Source organism: Rhamphochromis longiceps, linkage group LG15 (genome assembly GCF_057381845.1).
Source record: "Rhamphochromis longiceps isolate RC_006_pf linkage group LG15, R_longiceps_female_GT1.1, whole genome shotgun sequence".
NCBI classification, from domain to species: domain Eukaryota; kingdom Metazoa; phylum Chordata; class Actinopteri; order Cichliformes; family Cichlidae; genus Rhamphochromis; species Rhamphochromis longiceps.
The window spans coordinates 44,334,075-44,350,750 of record NC_140571.1 but is presented as its reverse complement, the minus strand read 5'-3'; the positions used below and the strand labels follow the sequence as shown (position 1 = coordinate 44,350,750).

The window sequence follows — 16,676 nt, the reverse complement described above, 5'->3', positions numbered from 1 at the left end:
TGAAATAGGACCCAAAATGCAGACTGCTTAAGTGGAGGATGAGCTTTATTTACAACCGGATAAGAACAACAAAAGGGGTGGCGAGAAACAGAACGGTAATAACTCTAAACTGGGAAAACTAAACTAAACACGAAACCAGAACACTAACGAGGGTACCTTGCAGGGAGAATGACTAGGAAGCTGGAGGAAATAAACACAGAATGGCGGCGAGGAAAATAACGCAGACGAACCAGCAACTACCATGACAGAAGACACAACTTAAATACACCCAGAGAACACAGGGAGATTACACGCAGGTGGGGAACACAGCTGGGAGTGATTATCGTGACGAGACTAGGGAGGCAAACTGAAAACACTCACATAAGACGCAGACCTTCACAATAAAACAGGAAACACATACACGCAATGACATAACACACCAACTTAACACAGACTGGGGGACACAGAACATAGGAACATGAACAGAAGAATACAAACACCCAAGGTAACCAAAACCACAGAATACTAATAGACTAAACATAAACACGGAGTCACAGACTCCGGACCATGACACATCTGTAGACTTAACTTATTTGTACATAATCTGTTCAGAACTATTCCGACCTTTTCTACACTTACCTGTATATAATCTACTCTTATTGCACTTCTAATCAAAAATAAAGTTTGCATCTAATCAGAAGTGCAAGAGCACTTACTGCTCTTGCACTTCTGATTAGATGCAAACTTTATTTCGTTACCCTGTATTTATACATGTGTAATGACAATAAAGTTGAATCTGAATCCTAATCTGTTCAACCTGTTTCTCTAACAGGAGGACACTCTTTAGACTAAATGATTAAACTCAGCACAGACTCACGGTGGAACCAGAATAAACTCTGAATCCAGGATAAAGAGGTTCAGTGAATGTGGTGTTGAAGGTGTGGAGGTGGATCAGAGTGTCAGAGGAGACTCTGTAGAAGGACAGAGTTCCAGCAGGACAGTCCACATAAACTGCTGCTCTGTTAGAGACGGAGGAGGAGGATGTGGAGGAGGAGATGGATGTTTTTATGTTATTGTGACAGACACAATAAGGACCATCATCAGAGCAGAATAAACTCCAGGAGTGGTCATTCTTTCCAAACACACAGTTATTATTGACTCCTTTCCTTCTGATTCTTCTGTAACTCACTGTTATACGAACCTCTCCTCTCCACTCGACCTCCCAGTAACAGCGACCAGTCAGACCATCACTACACAGCAGCTGTAGACGATAACCAAATCTGTCTGGATGTTCAGGATATGGCTGAACCTCCTTCACACGTGTCACCTTCCTGTTGTTGTCAGACAGTTGGAGGTTTGTGTTCACTGTGTTTGTGTCGATTGTGAGTTGACAGGAATCTGATGGAGAGAACAAACACAATCCAGCTGCAGTTATTGATCCATCATCTGTTCATTGATTGACACTTTGATGATGACTCCTGACATCAGAATGATGAAGATGGTTGAATGTGTGCTGCTTTGTTTTCATGAATCACATTAAAAACACACTTACACTTCCTCAGACCTGGTCTCAACCATCGGACTCCAGCAGGCTCCACCCTGAAAGGAGGAGGGGGGTCAGAGCAGCACAGTCAGCATGCACACATGGACATTACAGAGTGGCTCCACCATTCTGTAAGCATGTAAGTTGATCTTAAGAAGAACATTTCAAGTGGAGAGAATATTTTATGATCACCAGGATCCTTCCATCTGAGTCATTACTTTTAAAGAGGTGCTGCTATACGAGGGAATATTCCATAGATTATTTATTAGAAACATGTATTAGAAAAGAAATGTGTGATTTCCTTGCACAGCTTTGCCGTCCACCTGGGCCTTACACAGAGTTTCTGTCTGATTTCTCAGACTTTTTATCTCATTTAGTGCTCAGCTCAGATAAAATCATTATTGTGGGTGATTTTAACATCCATGTAGATGCTAAAAATGACAGCCTCAACATGGCATTTAATCTGTTATTAGACTCAATTGGTTTCTCTCAAAATGTAAAAGAACCCACCCACCACTTTAATCACACTCTAGATCATGTTTTAACATATGGCATAGAAACTGAACATTTAACAGCGTTTCCTGAAAACCCTCTCCCGTCTGATCATTTCCTGATAACATTTACATTTACAATAATTGATTACACAGCGGTGGAGAGTAGACTTTATCAAAGTAGATGTCTTTCTGAAAGCGCTGTAACTAAGTTTAAGAATATAATCCACCCACTGTTATCATCTTCAATGCCCTGTACCAACACAGAGCAGAGCAGCTATCTGAACGCTACCCCAACAGAGGTCGATTATCTTGTTAATAATTTTACCTCGTCACTACGTACGACTCTGGATACTGTAGCTCCAGAGTGCCATTAGTGTGGTTACAGCTAGTGAGCTGAGTGTTTGCAGCTAGTGAGCTGCACTCTTTTTGACATACTTTGTACTTTATTGACTAACGCTTGAGTTTTGCTTGTTTCTTTAAACGGTAATAGCGGCTTGTCCATCTCTTTTAGTTAGTATTAATAGAAACTTTAATAAAACTCTTTAATTTAACCCTTTTGCCTCCTTGACTCCTTTTTCTGACCCGGACACTTTTTGTTACTTCCCCCTCACCGCCTAGACCCCTCAGGGGAACGTAACAAGTGGGGAACTCTGGAAAACTAAGGTCTCTAATCAGAAGTACCTGACTCCGTGGTATAATTCTCAAACACGTAGCCTAAAGCAGATGACTCGTAAGCTGGAGAGGAAATGGCGTGTCACAAATTTAGAGGATCATCATTTAACCAAATCACAGATGTAACATTATCTACAGCTACTTTTAGTACCATTGATATTCATTTAGACTCTTTTTCTCCAATTGATCTTTCTGAGTTAACTTCAATAATTACTTCCTCCAAACCATCAACGTGTCTTTTAGACCCCATTCCTACAAAACTGCTCAAAGAAGTCCTGCCATTAATTAATTCTTCGATCTTAAATATGATCAACCTATCTCTAATAATCTGCTATGTACCACAGGCCTTCAAGCTGGCTGTAGTTAAACCTTTACTCAAAAAGCATCTCTAGACCCAGCAGTCTTAGCTAATTATAGGCCAATCTCCAACCTTCCTTTCATATCAAACATCCTTGAAAGAGTAGTTGTCAAACAGCTAACAGATCATCTGCAGAGGTTTATTTGAAGAGTTTCAGTCAGGTTTCAGAGCTCATCACAGCACATAAACAGCTTTAGTGAAGGTTACAAATGATCTTCTTATGGCCTCTGACAGTGGACTCATCTCTGTGCTTGTCCTGCTAGACCTCAGTTCGATACTGTCGACCATAATATCCTATTAAAGCGATTAGAACATGCTGTAGGTATTACAGGTACTGTGCTGCAGTGGTTTGTATCATATCTATCTAATAGACTCCAGTTTGTGCATGTAAATGGAGAGTCCTCTTCACACACTGAGGTTAATTATGGAGTTCCACAGGGTTCAGTGCTAGGACCAATTCTGTTTACATTATACATGCTTCCCTTAGGCAGCATCATTAGAAGACATAGCATACATTTACACTGCTATGCAGATGACACCCAGCTCTATCTGTCCATGAAGCCAGATAACACACACCAATGAGTTAAACTGCAGGAATGTCTTAAAGACATAAAGACCTGGATGGCCGCTAACTTTCTGCTTGTTAATTCAGGTAAAACTGAGGTTATTGTACTCGGCCCTGAAATTCTTAGAAATATAGTCTCTAACCAGATGCGTACTCTGGATGGCATTACCTTGGCCTCCAGTAACACTGTGAGGAACCTTGGAGTCATTTTTGACCAGGACATGTCCTTCAACGCACATATTAAACAAATATGTAAGACTGCGTTCTTCCATTTGTGCAACATCTCTAAAATTACACTGCACTAGACCCTTATGCATTTTACCCTTTGTCACACTTTCTTGTGATTATTTAAGACTACCCATTCATGTTAACTGCTTTTTATAAAAGACATTTGGCTCCACTGATCCCTCCCCTTCAACTGGTTGTCCTTCCTGAACCTGGTTCTGCCAAAGGTTTCATCCTGTCTGTATCATTGTATGGTCTGTACCTCACAATACAAATATCCATACCTGAGAGTGTCCAGTCTCCATTGTGAATCCTTCAGACCAGCCGACAGCAGCTGTGTTCCAGAAACGCCTGGATGATTGTAGCTCAGGTCTAACACTCTCAAATGGGAGGGGTTGGAGTTGAGAGCTGAGACCAGAGAGGTACAGCCTTCTTCTGTTATCATACAACCAGGGACACTGCAGGAAGTGAATAAATAAATACATTCTAATGTATTTTATTTTATTTTACATTAGAGTTTTCCAGGTACTCCAGGTATAAAATATATGCATATGGAAGTAAATAAAGAATGGGTCCTAAGAACTCATTCTTTTTAGGGAAACATTAAATTGATGGCGAACAGATCAAAACACTGACAGAATCCATGGATGGCAGGCTTTTGAGTGTCCTTGCAAAGAAAGGTGGCTATATTGGTCACTGATTTGTTTTTGTTTTGTTTTTGAATGTCAGAAATGTATATTTGTGAATGTGGAGATGTTATATTGGTTTCACTGGTAAAAATAAATAATTGAAATGGGTATATATTTGTTTTTTGTTAAGTTGCCTAATAATTATGCACAGTAATAGTCACCTGCACACACAGATATCCCCCTAAAATAGCTAAAACTAAAAACAAACTAAAAACTACTTCCAAAAACATTCAGCTTTGATATTAATGAGTTTTTTGGGTTCATTGAGAACATGGTTGTTGTTCAATAATAAAATTATTCCTCAAAAATACAACTTGCCTAATAATTCTGCACTCCCTGTATAGACACAGACAAACAGGCACACACAGATACGAACATCCATTCCCACCCCCATGCACACATATGCAAATACTCAGCACTCACCCAATGTGGAGACAGACATAAGTAGACACTGTACACACAATCACATTCCCCAGACGTACTCTATACTCCCGGTCTAGGTACCTGTGTGTTCTAAGGTAGCCCTGTCCCCCAGGGCATGAATGGCTCCCCTGCACCCTGGTGACACACCTGCACCCCAAGGCCCTGCATGTGTGGGTGATTGTGGTGGAGCGGGAAGAGGGAGGCAGCTGGGGATGGGGAGGGAAGGAAAGTAGGGGCAAGTGGCCCCTCCCTGGGGCATTCATGTCATTTGATGTTTGAGCTGATAAATAGTAGATCTGAAATTTCTAGATTATTGCTTATTCTACATCTAGCCAAGAGTAATCTAATAATGTATGTTTTAGCCATCCTGAGATAAATTGAAGTGTTGTGTAAATAGTGATGCGTAACTAGTGTTGAAAGTTAGGCAGATCTAATCCTTTTATTCTTGGTCTTTTGTAGTGTTTTTAAGCTGTATCGCCCCCCCCCCCCCCCTTTTTTTTGTGCCCTTTATCACCCTCTTCCCCGCTGTTTTTCTTTCCCTCCCACTCTTTTTTCTCCATTTCCTTTCCAATAGTCATGTCTGTTCCATATGTAACAACTGAAAAATAAAATTAAATACATAAACAATAAAAACAAAGGTCAATCAAATGGACCAACATGGCAAGGCCGGGATGGTCCACTTGGTATAGTAAACCTGTTGGGTATCTTTCTTGACCTTCAGACAATAATTCTGATGGCAAAAGAACCAAACGGGACCCAAGCTTGAAGGATAGACAGTCCGCAGGGATGAGAGGGTTTTTTTTTATATATATTTGAGAAGGAGAATCCATCTGTCCATTGTCCACCACTTACCCAGGTTCGGTTCATGGGAGCAGCAGAGAAGTCCAGACTCTACCCATCTCTTCTAGCTCAGTAATAATAATAATTATTAATAATATAGTTATCTTGATTCATCATGTTTTGTTAACCTTTTGTATCAGCAAAAAAAGTCTTATTTTATATCACTTTTTTCTTACATCATCATATACAGTGGGGCAAAAAAGTATTTAGTCAGCCACCGATTGTGCAAGTTCCCCCACTTAAAATGATGACAGAGGTCAGTAATTTGCACCAGAGGTACACTTCAACTGTGAGAGACAGAATGTGAAAAAAAAAATCCATGAATTCACATGGTAGGATTTGTAAAGAATTTATTCGTAAATTAGGGTGGAAAATAAGTATTTGGTCACCTCAAACAAGGAAAATCTCTGGCTCTCACAGACCTGTAACGTCTTCTGTAAGAAGCTTTTCTGTCCCCCACTCGTTACCTGTATGAATGGCACCTGTTTGAACTCATCATCTGTATAAAAGACACCTGTCCACAGCCTCAAACAGTCAGACTCCAAACACCGCCATGGCCAAGACCAAAGAGCTTTCGAAGGACACCAGGAAAAGTATTGTAGACCTGCACCAGACTGGGAAGAGTGAATCTACAATAGGCAAGCAGCTTGGTGTGAAAAAATCAACTGTGGGAGCAATCATCAGAAAATGGAAGACATACAAGACCACTGATAATCTCCCTCGATCTGGGGCTCCACGCAAGATCTCATCCCGTGGGGTCAAAATGATCATGAGAACGGTGAGCAAAGATCCCAGAACCACACGGGGGGACCTGGTGAATGACCTGCAGAGAGCTGGGACCAAAGTAACAAAGGTCACCATCAGTAACACACTACAACGGCAGGGAATCAAATCCCGCAGTGCCAGACGTGTTCCGCTGCTGAAGCCAGTGCATGTCCAGGCCCGTCTGAAGTTTGCCAGAGAGCACATGGATGATACAGCAGAGGATTGGGAGAATGTCATGTGGTCAGATGAAACCAAAGTAGAACTTTTTGGTATAAACTCAACTCGTCGTGTTTGGAGGAAGAAGAATACTGAGTTGCATCCCAAGAACACCATACCTACTGTGAAGCATGGGGGTGGAAACATCATGCTATGGGGCTGTTTTTCTGCCAAGGGGACAGGACGACTGATCCGTGTTAAGGACAGAATGAATGGGGCCATGTATCGTGAGATTTTGAGCCAAAACCTCCTTCCATCAGTGAGAACTTTGAAGATGAAACGAGGCTGGGTCTTCCAACATGACAATGATCCAAAACACACCGCCCGGGCAACAAAGGAGTGGCTCCGTAAGAAGCATTTGAAAGTCCTGGAGTGGCCTAGCCAGTCTCCAGACCTCAACCCCATAGAAAATCTGTGGCGGGAGTTGAAAGTCCATGTTGCTCGGCGACAGCCCCAAAACATCACTGCTCTCGAGAAGATCTGCATGGAGGAATGGGCCAAAATACCAGCTACTGTGTGTGCAAACCTGGTAAAGACCTATAGTAAATGTTTGACCTCTGTTATTGCCAACAAAGGTTATGTTACAAAGTATTGAGTTGTATTTTTGTTATTGACCAAATACTTATTTTCCACCCTGATTTACGAATAAATTCTTTACAAATCCTACCATGTGGATTCATGGATTTTTTTTTCACATTCTGTCTCTCACAGTTGAAGTGTACCTCTGGTGCAAATTACTGAGCTCTGTCATCATTTTAAGTGGGGGAACTTGCACAATCGGTGGCTGACTAAATACTTTTTTGCCCCACTGTATGTCCTCAGATCTTTATTGTGAGAATTGATCATTTATATCAAATCAAAGACCATTTGTCACATTTTAAAGGTACATGTAAAAGCTGTCAGCTTATATAATTCTGAATCATCAGTCAAAAAATCCTAACCTGAGAATTTCCAACATACACTGTGGAGTCTGCAGTCCAGCAGAAAGAAGCTTCATGCCTGAATCCTGCAGGTCATTGTTGCTCAGGTCCAGCTCTCTCAGACTACAGGAGTGGGAGCTGAGAACCATGGACAGAGCTTCACAGCTTCTCTCAGAGAGGTTACACCTGTTCAGGCTAAAGAAACAATGACATTTTTCATCAAACAAAAATAATTTTAATGTTGAATCTAGATTTCAAGATGAATATCTCAGTTTGCACCACAGTTCAGATTTTAATTAATTAATTTAAAAAAAAATAATTAACTGAGATTTTGCCCTGGGACAAATAAAACACTTTAAGTTAAATTTCCTAACAGAAAACTAAATTAGACCTCTATTAAGTCTAAAGGGAAACCAGTGAATAGCTACTAGATTTACTTATACTAGTACAGAGTGACACCAATGACTGTAGAAAACATGGACGACGCTACAGCACCTCCTCACATTAAGCCAAAATATCGCGCTTGCCGAGGCTGCCATCTTGCATTTTTGGAGCCAGAGTCTGCGCGGTAGTGACTTCAGGTGGAGCGACTGTGTAACGCTCCCGCCCACACACCCCCTGGGCGTGACCGCAAACACGCCCAGTTTATTTGCTGATGGGTTTACCGCGACTGACGACTCGTTCAATTGAGGTAACTACAACCATGTCACTATTATGAAAAAGACACACAGCTTATCATCTTATAGTTCTAAAAGATCTAAAATCACTCTGTTGTTAAGTTGTTTGCTAAATTAGCCGCTAGCACACGCAATGTGTTGGGGGCTTGTTGCTAGTGATGCTACACACCTATTACTCTAATAGTCTGTATTATTGAATGATTCAGCACCAGAGATGGGCAGTAACGCATTATAAGTAACCCGTTACAAGTAACGATTACTGTTACTTTCTCCTAAGCACGCTGCGTTACTGTGTTACTAAAACTGTTATTTTTTTGGGAGAGTGTCTCATGACAATGACGTAAGCGAGTGCAACGTTCGTGGCAACAGCTGCGTGCAGATCACAAATGGATAATATATCGAGTGCGGGAGAGTGTATGACCGTGCAGCATTTAAAGCGTGGAGGTGCTGACCTTACTTTGAGTTTGATTCTGTAAAAAGTAAAAAAAACATTAGCGTCTGCTGCTCACTGTGTGGGAAGAAAACTTCTTTTTACAGCAAAAAAACCCCTAAAGGTCCGAGCAAGCACCAAATACGCTGCCACAGGAATGTGAAATTCACAGAGAAACTGCCATATCCTTCCACTGACCACTGCAGCACACCTGCACCAGGGTAAACCTCCGCCTGCCCCACTCCTGCTATACAGGTGAAAATAGAGCAACAGGACCGCTGAGTCTTTGATTTTATTAATTTTCTGCTGTGTTTTACGTGCATCGATTTGAAAGAGTGAGTGTAAACACAAAAAACGATTTTATTTTATATGGTGGAATGTGCAGAAAATAGGTTTAAATGTTAAACAAATTTTTTCCAGTCAGAGAATGTTGCATATAATTTAATGTTTGCTTGATGCATAAAGTTAAAAGATTAAAACTAATATTGTTTATTGTCATTTATGCTTAGAAATATTTACTCATATATGCTTAGAAGTATATAATCATTTGTAGATTGAAAGAATGTCTCATCCTAGGAGTTCTGTAACATATCTGTGTAGCATGAAGAGGGGGGTGCGTTCACTCCTCTACAGAGTGTTCTGGCATAGATCACACACCTCCTTGGAGAGGTCGTATCTTCTCTTGCTGATATATGGTATAGCAAACACACGTATATCTGTTTGAGTGTAAGAGCCTTTTGTTTAGATGGACCCGCTAGACTCCTGGCACCAGCTTTGGGGAGTCTTCACAGGGTCACATCTTGACCCCACACACACACACAAACTTACACAACGCACAGGCAAGGTACTCTTGGTGTGTATGTAGACCTCTTATGTTAATGAAACTATGTATATTCATGTGAGCTCAATAAAAGAACAATGTTATGGGGGAGCGGACGAGAGCTACTGGGGTCAAGCGAAGGAACGGCGCTTGTCGTGGTTCTCTCCCTCATACATGAGTAACACAAAGAATTTTGCCTACTTGTGTCTTGCTTTTTCTGTGTAGTTAATTGTCCTTAACGTTCCAGCGAATAGGTTTATGCTTCAAACCTATCAAGTAGTTTTAAAAAGACTTTTTCATTTGATTACATTTTATATGATGGATTATGCAGAAAAATTAGAATTGGGCTGAAAGATCTATTGCTTTATTACCTATTTAGGGGATAAATCATGTTTTAAAAAGTAACTAAGTAACTAATTACTTTTGAAAATAAGTAATCAGTAAAGTAACGGGATTACTTTTTTGGGGAAGTAATCAGTAATTAGTTATTGATTACCTTTTTCAAGTAACTTGACCAACACTGTTCAGCACTCCTTAGGTTTTGTTATCCATTTTTAGACAGCGATGAGATCAGCTGCACACTCCACGCCCAGAGTTACTGTTAATATAAAAAAATGTAACGTTGTCCTTTAAGATTTTAACATTTAAGATTGAGTGTAATAGATCTAAAACTGTTTAAATGTTCAGAGCCCTCTGAACCCTTCCTGGTAACATGGAAACATGGAAACTTTAAAAACAGCAGCAGAACGTTTCAGTAGTTTAGTCTAATTTGTTTTTTTCATTTAATAATAGAGTCCATATTATATCAACAGCTACATTCACCCTGGGGAGAAACTAGTGAGGGATACCATGAAGACTAAGCTGGGTTTCCTGGGTCCAGAGGTTTGGAGAAACTTCTTCCCTTTCTTTCATCACAGCTGTCCTGTTCCAGAAGTTCTGTTGACCCACTGAGAGAGGCATCATTTAAGAAACACCAGGAAGACTGAAGCTCATCGCATTGATCAAGCAGGACTCATGATCTTCACCAGCAGCTCCCTCACAGGGAAATCTTCCGCACTCCTCCCAGGAGATGGATAAACCCAGCATTTCATGAACACTGTGATGGAGACCTTTGCTTTGTGTAATGTTATAAATACTCGGATACTCCCCAGAGGCTCCGGACTTTTACATAGAGATATTATACTCAGTCCTGTAGAAAGTTATATATTTAAAAATATATGATCCTCTCTAGTTACTCTGGTATAAATAACTTTGAATTACTTTATGGTAAATAACACACTATCGGCAAAAAACTGTGAAAGAATTCCAGATCACAAGGTTGTAGTTTGAATACAAGTGACAACCTTTGACCTTCATCAGGTTTTATTTAATTGTGTCAGAAAAATGTGCTCTTCATGCAGCTGAGTACATCAAGTGTTTAAAACGGAAGCTGTGCAGGTTTGAGATCAGCAGCTTTGTAAAACACCAAACTGAGGTCCTGTTAATGCTGATATATAGTGACACAGTTACATGGGTGATTAATCCTTTTCTTTTTTTATCTTTAACTTTATCAATAAAGCTGCAGCTTTCGCTACAGCACATGTGGTACTTTAACCTTTGCACTGTTTTCATCAGTTCATTTTGCAGTTAACATGTGAACATGTTGGATGATCTGGTGCTGAGGTCTGAATCTGAGGGCAGCTCCTGTAATCACAAAGACAACAGAACCATCACAAACTGAATTATAAAGTTTATCTCTCAAATCTGAAATAAAGCTGATCCTTCTGTCCTCACACACTCAGGATCTGAAGCTCTTCTCTTACATTTTCAGTTCTACAGTTTAATCCATAAATACTGATTAATGAGGAGTGACTGAAGTACAAGCTTTTTTTTAAAATTTGGTATTTATTGTCTTTACAGATGTGGCAAGAGACTGAAAACTGTTGTTTGCACATATTTAATAATCAGCTCTGCACAGGAGCTGAAGCAGAGTGCAGCCTGTCACTTTTACAGTATAATACTTGTAATAAAAGTACAGTAACGGTAATTAATGACTGGGCGTTTCTCTTGATTTTTTTTTATCCAGGATAAATTCATTCACCTGCAAGGATTAGATAAACGAATTTTACAAAACAAGTTTCCCCGACATCCGAGTGCTCATGTTAGCTAGCTAGGTCTCAGGACCGAGCTAAGGACGGTAATTATGGATTAGCTTACAAACACGTTTAACTTACCAAAAAGGTGCAGTGGGGCCTCGAGTCCTTCTGTCGGGTAGTCCAGTTTACTGAAGAACACCTCAGGCTGTCAGGTTAAAACAGTCGTTCGTGTTTTTGTAACAAAAACTCTGGCCCTTCTCTCAGAGCCTACACTCTATCTGCTATTCCTGAACAGAGATACGCAAGTTTCTCCGTGACTGCAGCTGCCAGTCAAAACTGTTATGATGAAGTTACACGCCAATTTAACATCACCGCGATAGAATCAAACTTATGGGAAAGGAGACCCCTTGGACACAAATCAGCGTGATAAGAACTATTGATAACAAAAGAAAGAATCTTTGGAAAAAATGTATCTGAAAAAATGTATCTGATGAGAATTAATTTACTTTTGTCTGTCCCCAATCCCATCCGCTAACATGGAGTAGGCGGAGTTTATGACCTTTACTGCAGCCCTGCAGCCATACACCAAGGGGCAATAGAGACATTTTAGCTTCATTTTGGGGGAGCTGTCGCGTCGTCCATGTTTTCTACAGTCACAGGCATTCAGTTCTGCTGGTCACTTTCATAATTCTAATATCTATAGAGTTATCTAGGACAGGGGCAACTGAGTCCAGCCCCTCTCCAGGAGACTGGTTCCAGAGCCCAAGCCATGCGTTGAGATGAGCCCAACTATATCTAGCCGGTACCTCTCAACCCCATGCCTAACTCAGGCTCCTTCCCCACCAGAGAGGTGATATTCCATGTTCCAATTGCCAGTTTTGGTAACTGATGATTGATCCACCAGGGCCTCTGCTCCAGCCCGCCACCCGGCACACAATGCACCCAACCCCTACGGCACCTGCGGGTGGTGGGCAGCAGGTTCCTTGCACAGCCCAAAAAAGGTCCCTTTTTTGGGCTGTGCAGGGCCAGGCCCCATGGACTAAGGCCCGCCCACCTGATGCTTGGCAGGGTGAACTGTTCTCTTGGTGTTCTACTCATAGGGGTCTTCTGAATCGCTCTTTGTTCCTCACCTACCTACAACCAATTTGCCATGGGAGACCCTACCAGGGGCAGAAGCCCCCGGACAAAATAGCCCCTGGGATCCCTGGGACACACAAACTCCTCCACCACCATAAGGTAGTGATTCGCAGAGGGGATCTACGTCCCTACCCTCACCTGTGGTCACGAGCTGTGGGTAGTGACTGAAAGAATGAGAGTGCAGATAGAAGCGGCAGAAATGAACTTCCTCTGAAGGGTGGCTGACCTTACCGTTAGAGATAGCGTGAGAGGTTCAGCCAACCGGGAGGGGCTCAGAGTAGAGCCACTGCTCCTCCACATGGAAAGGAGCCAGTTGTGGTGGTTCGTGTATCTGACAAAGATATCTCCCGATAAGTTGTTGGGCAACCCAGGACACATTGGGTAACGCCGTGGTGTTCCCCCGGACAAGCTGGAAGAGGTGGCTGGGGAGAGGGAGGAATGGTTTTTTTTGCTTAGGGTGCTGCCCCCGTGATCTATTAAAGAGATGAATTTGATGCCAAATCAGGTGGAAAACTTCTGTAGTCAGGAAATATTTAGGTTAATTTGATTGGTTATACTATAGGATTTGTAGTTATAGTAGTTGGCCAGTAGGAATGTTTGGCCCTGCTCTGCAGCAGCTTCTGACTAAAGCTTCTTACCCACTCCGCGGGTGGAAGCGGCTGGTGCCCGGCAGATGCCTACACAAGTGCCTGTTCCCCGGAAGAGGGCTGCTGAGGTCGGAGCATGTGAGGGACCTGCTCAGCAGGTTCCAAAGGTCAGAGCACACAAGAGCCCTTCCCAGCCGGGATGGGGTGTGCGAGGACCCTGCCAAGCCTGAGGTTGGCGTGCTGTCTAGACCAGGCTTCCTTCCACCTGGGGCTCTGTGTGGTCTTGCGTAACGGCTGCCTGCCAAGCCGCCTGGGAGCCTCGGATCATGCCGTGACTGCTGTGCCACCTCCACTTGCCACACAGGCATCCTCTGGTCCACACGGTGGCCACCAGATCAGCTTCATCATCGCTGTGGGACAAATGGCAGACCGAGCGGCATCCGCAATCACGCCTTGCTGGCTTAAAACGGATTGAACTGGGTCCATACTGTTGTTATTGGTGTGTGTTTGTGTAACCACGGTAACTTCTGACCCCACTTCCGCCAGTCCCTTTATTGTGGCGGGAATGAACCCTGTATAAGTTCCGGGTCAATCAACTGCATGTCCCTGCTCCTCTGGCTGCTGTTGTCCCTGTGGTTGGCGTACTTGTCAGATATCGACAAATTTTACACTACAGACCAGTTGACAGCGTGCAATAACCCGGCTGATTCATTCACCTTTACACTACCTCACAATCGACTCAACGGTCAGGTTTCTTTTTTCTCCCGCGATCAGCCCTGATCAGCGCGAGATGGCGAGCCACCCGACCACCGCTACGTTGCGGTAGGAATTATGAACCTATGGACTGAATCAAACTGTTGACACATGACCTATCACAGGTCCATGGAACTAAAATAAATCACATACTGGACTACACCTCATCCCACCTCCTTTTGGAACCCAATAAGCTGTCTTGTATTGTCAACATTATTTTGTTTGTGATATATATGCATTTTTTTTTTTTTGTACATCTGTCTATATATTCCTCATAACAAACATAATACATATATTTTGAGCTCGACTTTGATTTCCTGTGTTTTATTCACACCCTCAGGCTCCATAGTCGAAACTTATTCTGATAGCTCATTGTCTATGAGGCTGCAGTCAGGCGCCCTGGTCCTTTAACCGTGTTACATTTGGCTGGGGGCTGGAAAGCTGCAGCCGTGAAAGTATAAGGTACAACAACTGGTAATAAAGGTGTGAAGAATGTGATCAAGCTCATCATTCGTATCCCACAATACCTCAAATAAATTATAAGCTAAAACATGTTATCAGCAGCAGCTATGGACCATCAATTTAAAACAAAACTCAATGACTGTATTTTAAAAATAAAATGAGAAGTATGTCCTTGCTTACAGAGCTTTGTTGGAGGCTTTGACCACTGGCAGCAACCTCAGAAGAGCCTCCTCTGAAGCAGAGTATTTCTTCAGGTCAAACACATCCAGATCTTTTTCTGATGATAGTAAGATGAAGACCAGAGCTGACCACTGAGTAGGAGACAGTTTATCTGTGGAGAGACTTCCTGATCTCAGGGACTGTTGGATCTCCTCCACTAGAGAACGATCATTCAGTTCATTCAGACAGTGGATCAGATTGATGCTTTTCTCTGCAGACAGATTCTCACTGAGCTTCTCCTTGATGTACTGGACTGTTTCCTGATTGGTCTGTGAGCTACTTCCTGTCTGCGTCAGCAGACCTCGTAAGACAGTCTGACTGGTCTGCAGTGAAAGACCCAGGAGGAAGCGGAGGAACAAGTCCAGGTGTCCATTTGGACTCTGTAAGGCCTTGTTCGCAGCAGTCTGGTGGAGAGATTGAAGTTTTGGTGTGTTAAATAATTTAAACCACCAGGAGGTTGTTTCTTCCAGCAGATTGAGTCCAGAGTTGATGAAGGTCAGATGGACATGAAGAGCAGCCAGAAACTCCTGAACACTCAGATGGATGAAGCAGAACACCTTGTCCTGGTACAGTCCTCTCTCCTCTTTAAATATCTGTGTGAACACTCCTGAGTACACTGAGGCTGCTCTGATATTGATGCCACACTCTGTCAGGTCTGATTCATAGAAGATCAGGTTTCCTTTCTGCAGCTGATCAAAAGCCAGTTTTCCCAGAGACTCAATCATCTTTCTGCTCTCTGGACTCCAGTGTGGGTCTGTCTCAGCTCCTCCATCATACTTGACCCTCTTCACTTTGGCCTGAACCACCAGGAAGTGGATGTACATCTCAGTCAGGGTCTTGGGCAGCTGTCCTCCCTCTCTGGTTTCCAGCACATCCTCCAGAACTGTAGCAGTGATCCAGCAGAAGACTGGGATGTGACACATGATGTGGAGGCTTCGTGATGTCTTGATGTGGGAGATGATCCTGCTGGCCTGCTCCTCATCTCTGAATCTCTTCCTGAAGTACTCTTCCTTCTGTGGGTCAGTGAACCCTTTGACCTCTGTCACCATGCCAACACAGACAGGAGGGATCTGATTGGCTGCTGCAGGTCGTGTGGTTATCCAGAGGCGAGCAGAGGGAAGCAGTTTCCCCCTGATGAGGTTTATCAGCAGCACATCCACTGAGGTGGACTTTCTAGGGTCAGTTAGGATTGTAGTTTTGTGGAAGTCCAGAGGAAGTCGACACTCATCCAGACCATCAAAGATGAACACAACCTGGAAGTCTTCAAAGCTGCAGATTCCTGCTTCTTTGGTTTCAGTAAAGAAGTGATGAACAAGTTGCACCAAGCTGAACTTTTCCTCTTTCAGCACATTCAGCTCTCTGAAAGTGAATGGAAATATGAACTGGATGTCCTGGTTGGCTTTGTCTTCAGCCCAGTCCAGGCTGTATTTCTGTGTTAAGACTGTTTTCCCAATGCCAGCCACTCCCTTTGTCAGCACAGTTCTGATTGGTTCATCTCTTCCAGGTGAGGCTTTAAAGATGTCTTCTTGTCTGATGGTTGTTTCTGGTCTGTCTGGTTTCCTGGATGCTGTTTCAATCTGTCTGACCTCATGTTCATCATTGACCTCTGCAGTCCCTCCCTCTGTGATGTAGAGCTCTGTGTAGATCTGATTCAGAAGGGTTGGGTTTCCTGCTTTAGCGATCCCCTCAAACACACACTGGAACTTCTTCTTTAGTTTTGATTTGAAGTTAATCTGACACTTCTGAAGAGCCTCTAAATGAATAAAAGAAGAGAGGTTTAATGTTTCTGTCAATGGCCAGAAACATTAAAAGCATTACTACCTGGCC

The 16,676-nt window shown here is 42.6% G+C and overlaps 1 protein-coding gene across 1 annotated transcript in view; it reads right to left on the bottom strand.

Moving 5' to 3' along the window:
• Nucleotides 1–753: 753 nt before the first annotated feature.
• The window catches only part of LOC146653307 (protein NLRC3-like), a 44,192-nt gene continuing 28,269 nt past the window's right edge, over nucleotides 754–16,676 (bottom strand). The window contains exons 4-8 of the mRNA XM_085382925.1: nucleotides 14,811–16,602; nucleotides 7,711–7,884; nucleotides 4,121–4,294; nucleotides 1,532–1,578; nucleotides 754–1,377 (exon numbers count right to left, since the gene is read on the bottom strand). Coding sequence (XP_085239051.1) covers nucleotides 842–1,377; nucleotides 1,532–1,578; nucleotides 4,121–4,294; nucleotides 7,711–7,884; nucleotides 14,811–16,602 — 2,723 coding nt within the window. The 3' untranslated portion in view covers nucleotides 754–841. The remainder of the gene's footprint in view (nucleotides 1,378–1,531; nucleotides 1,579–4,120; nucleotides 4,295–7,710; nucleotides 7,885–14,810; nucleotides 16,603–16,676) is intronic.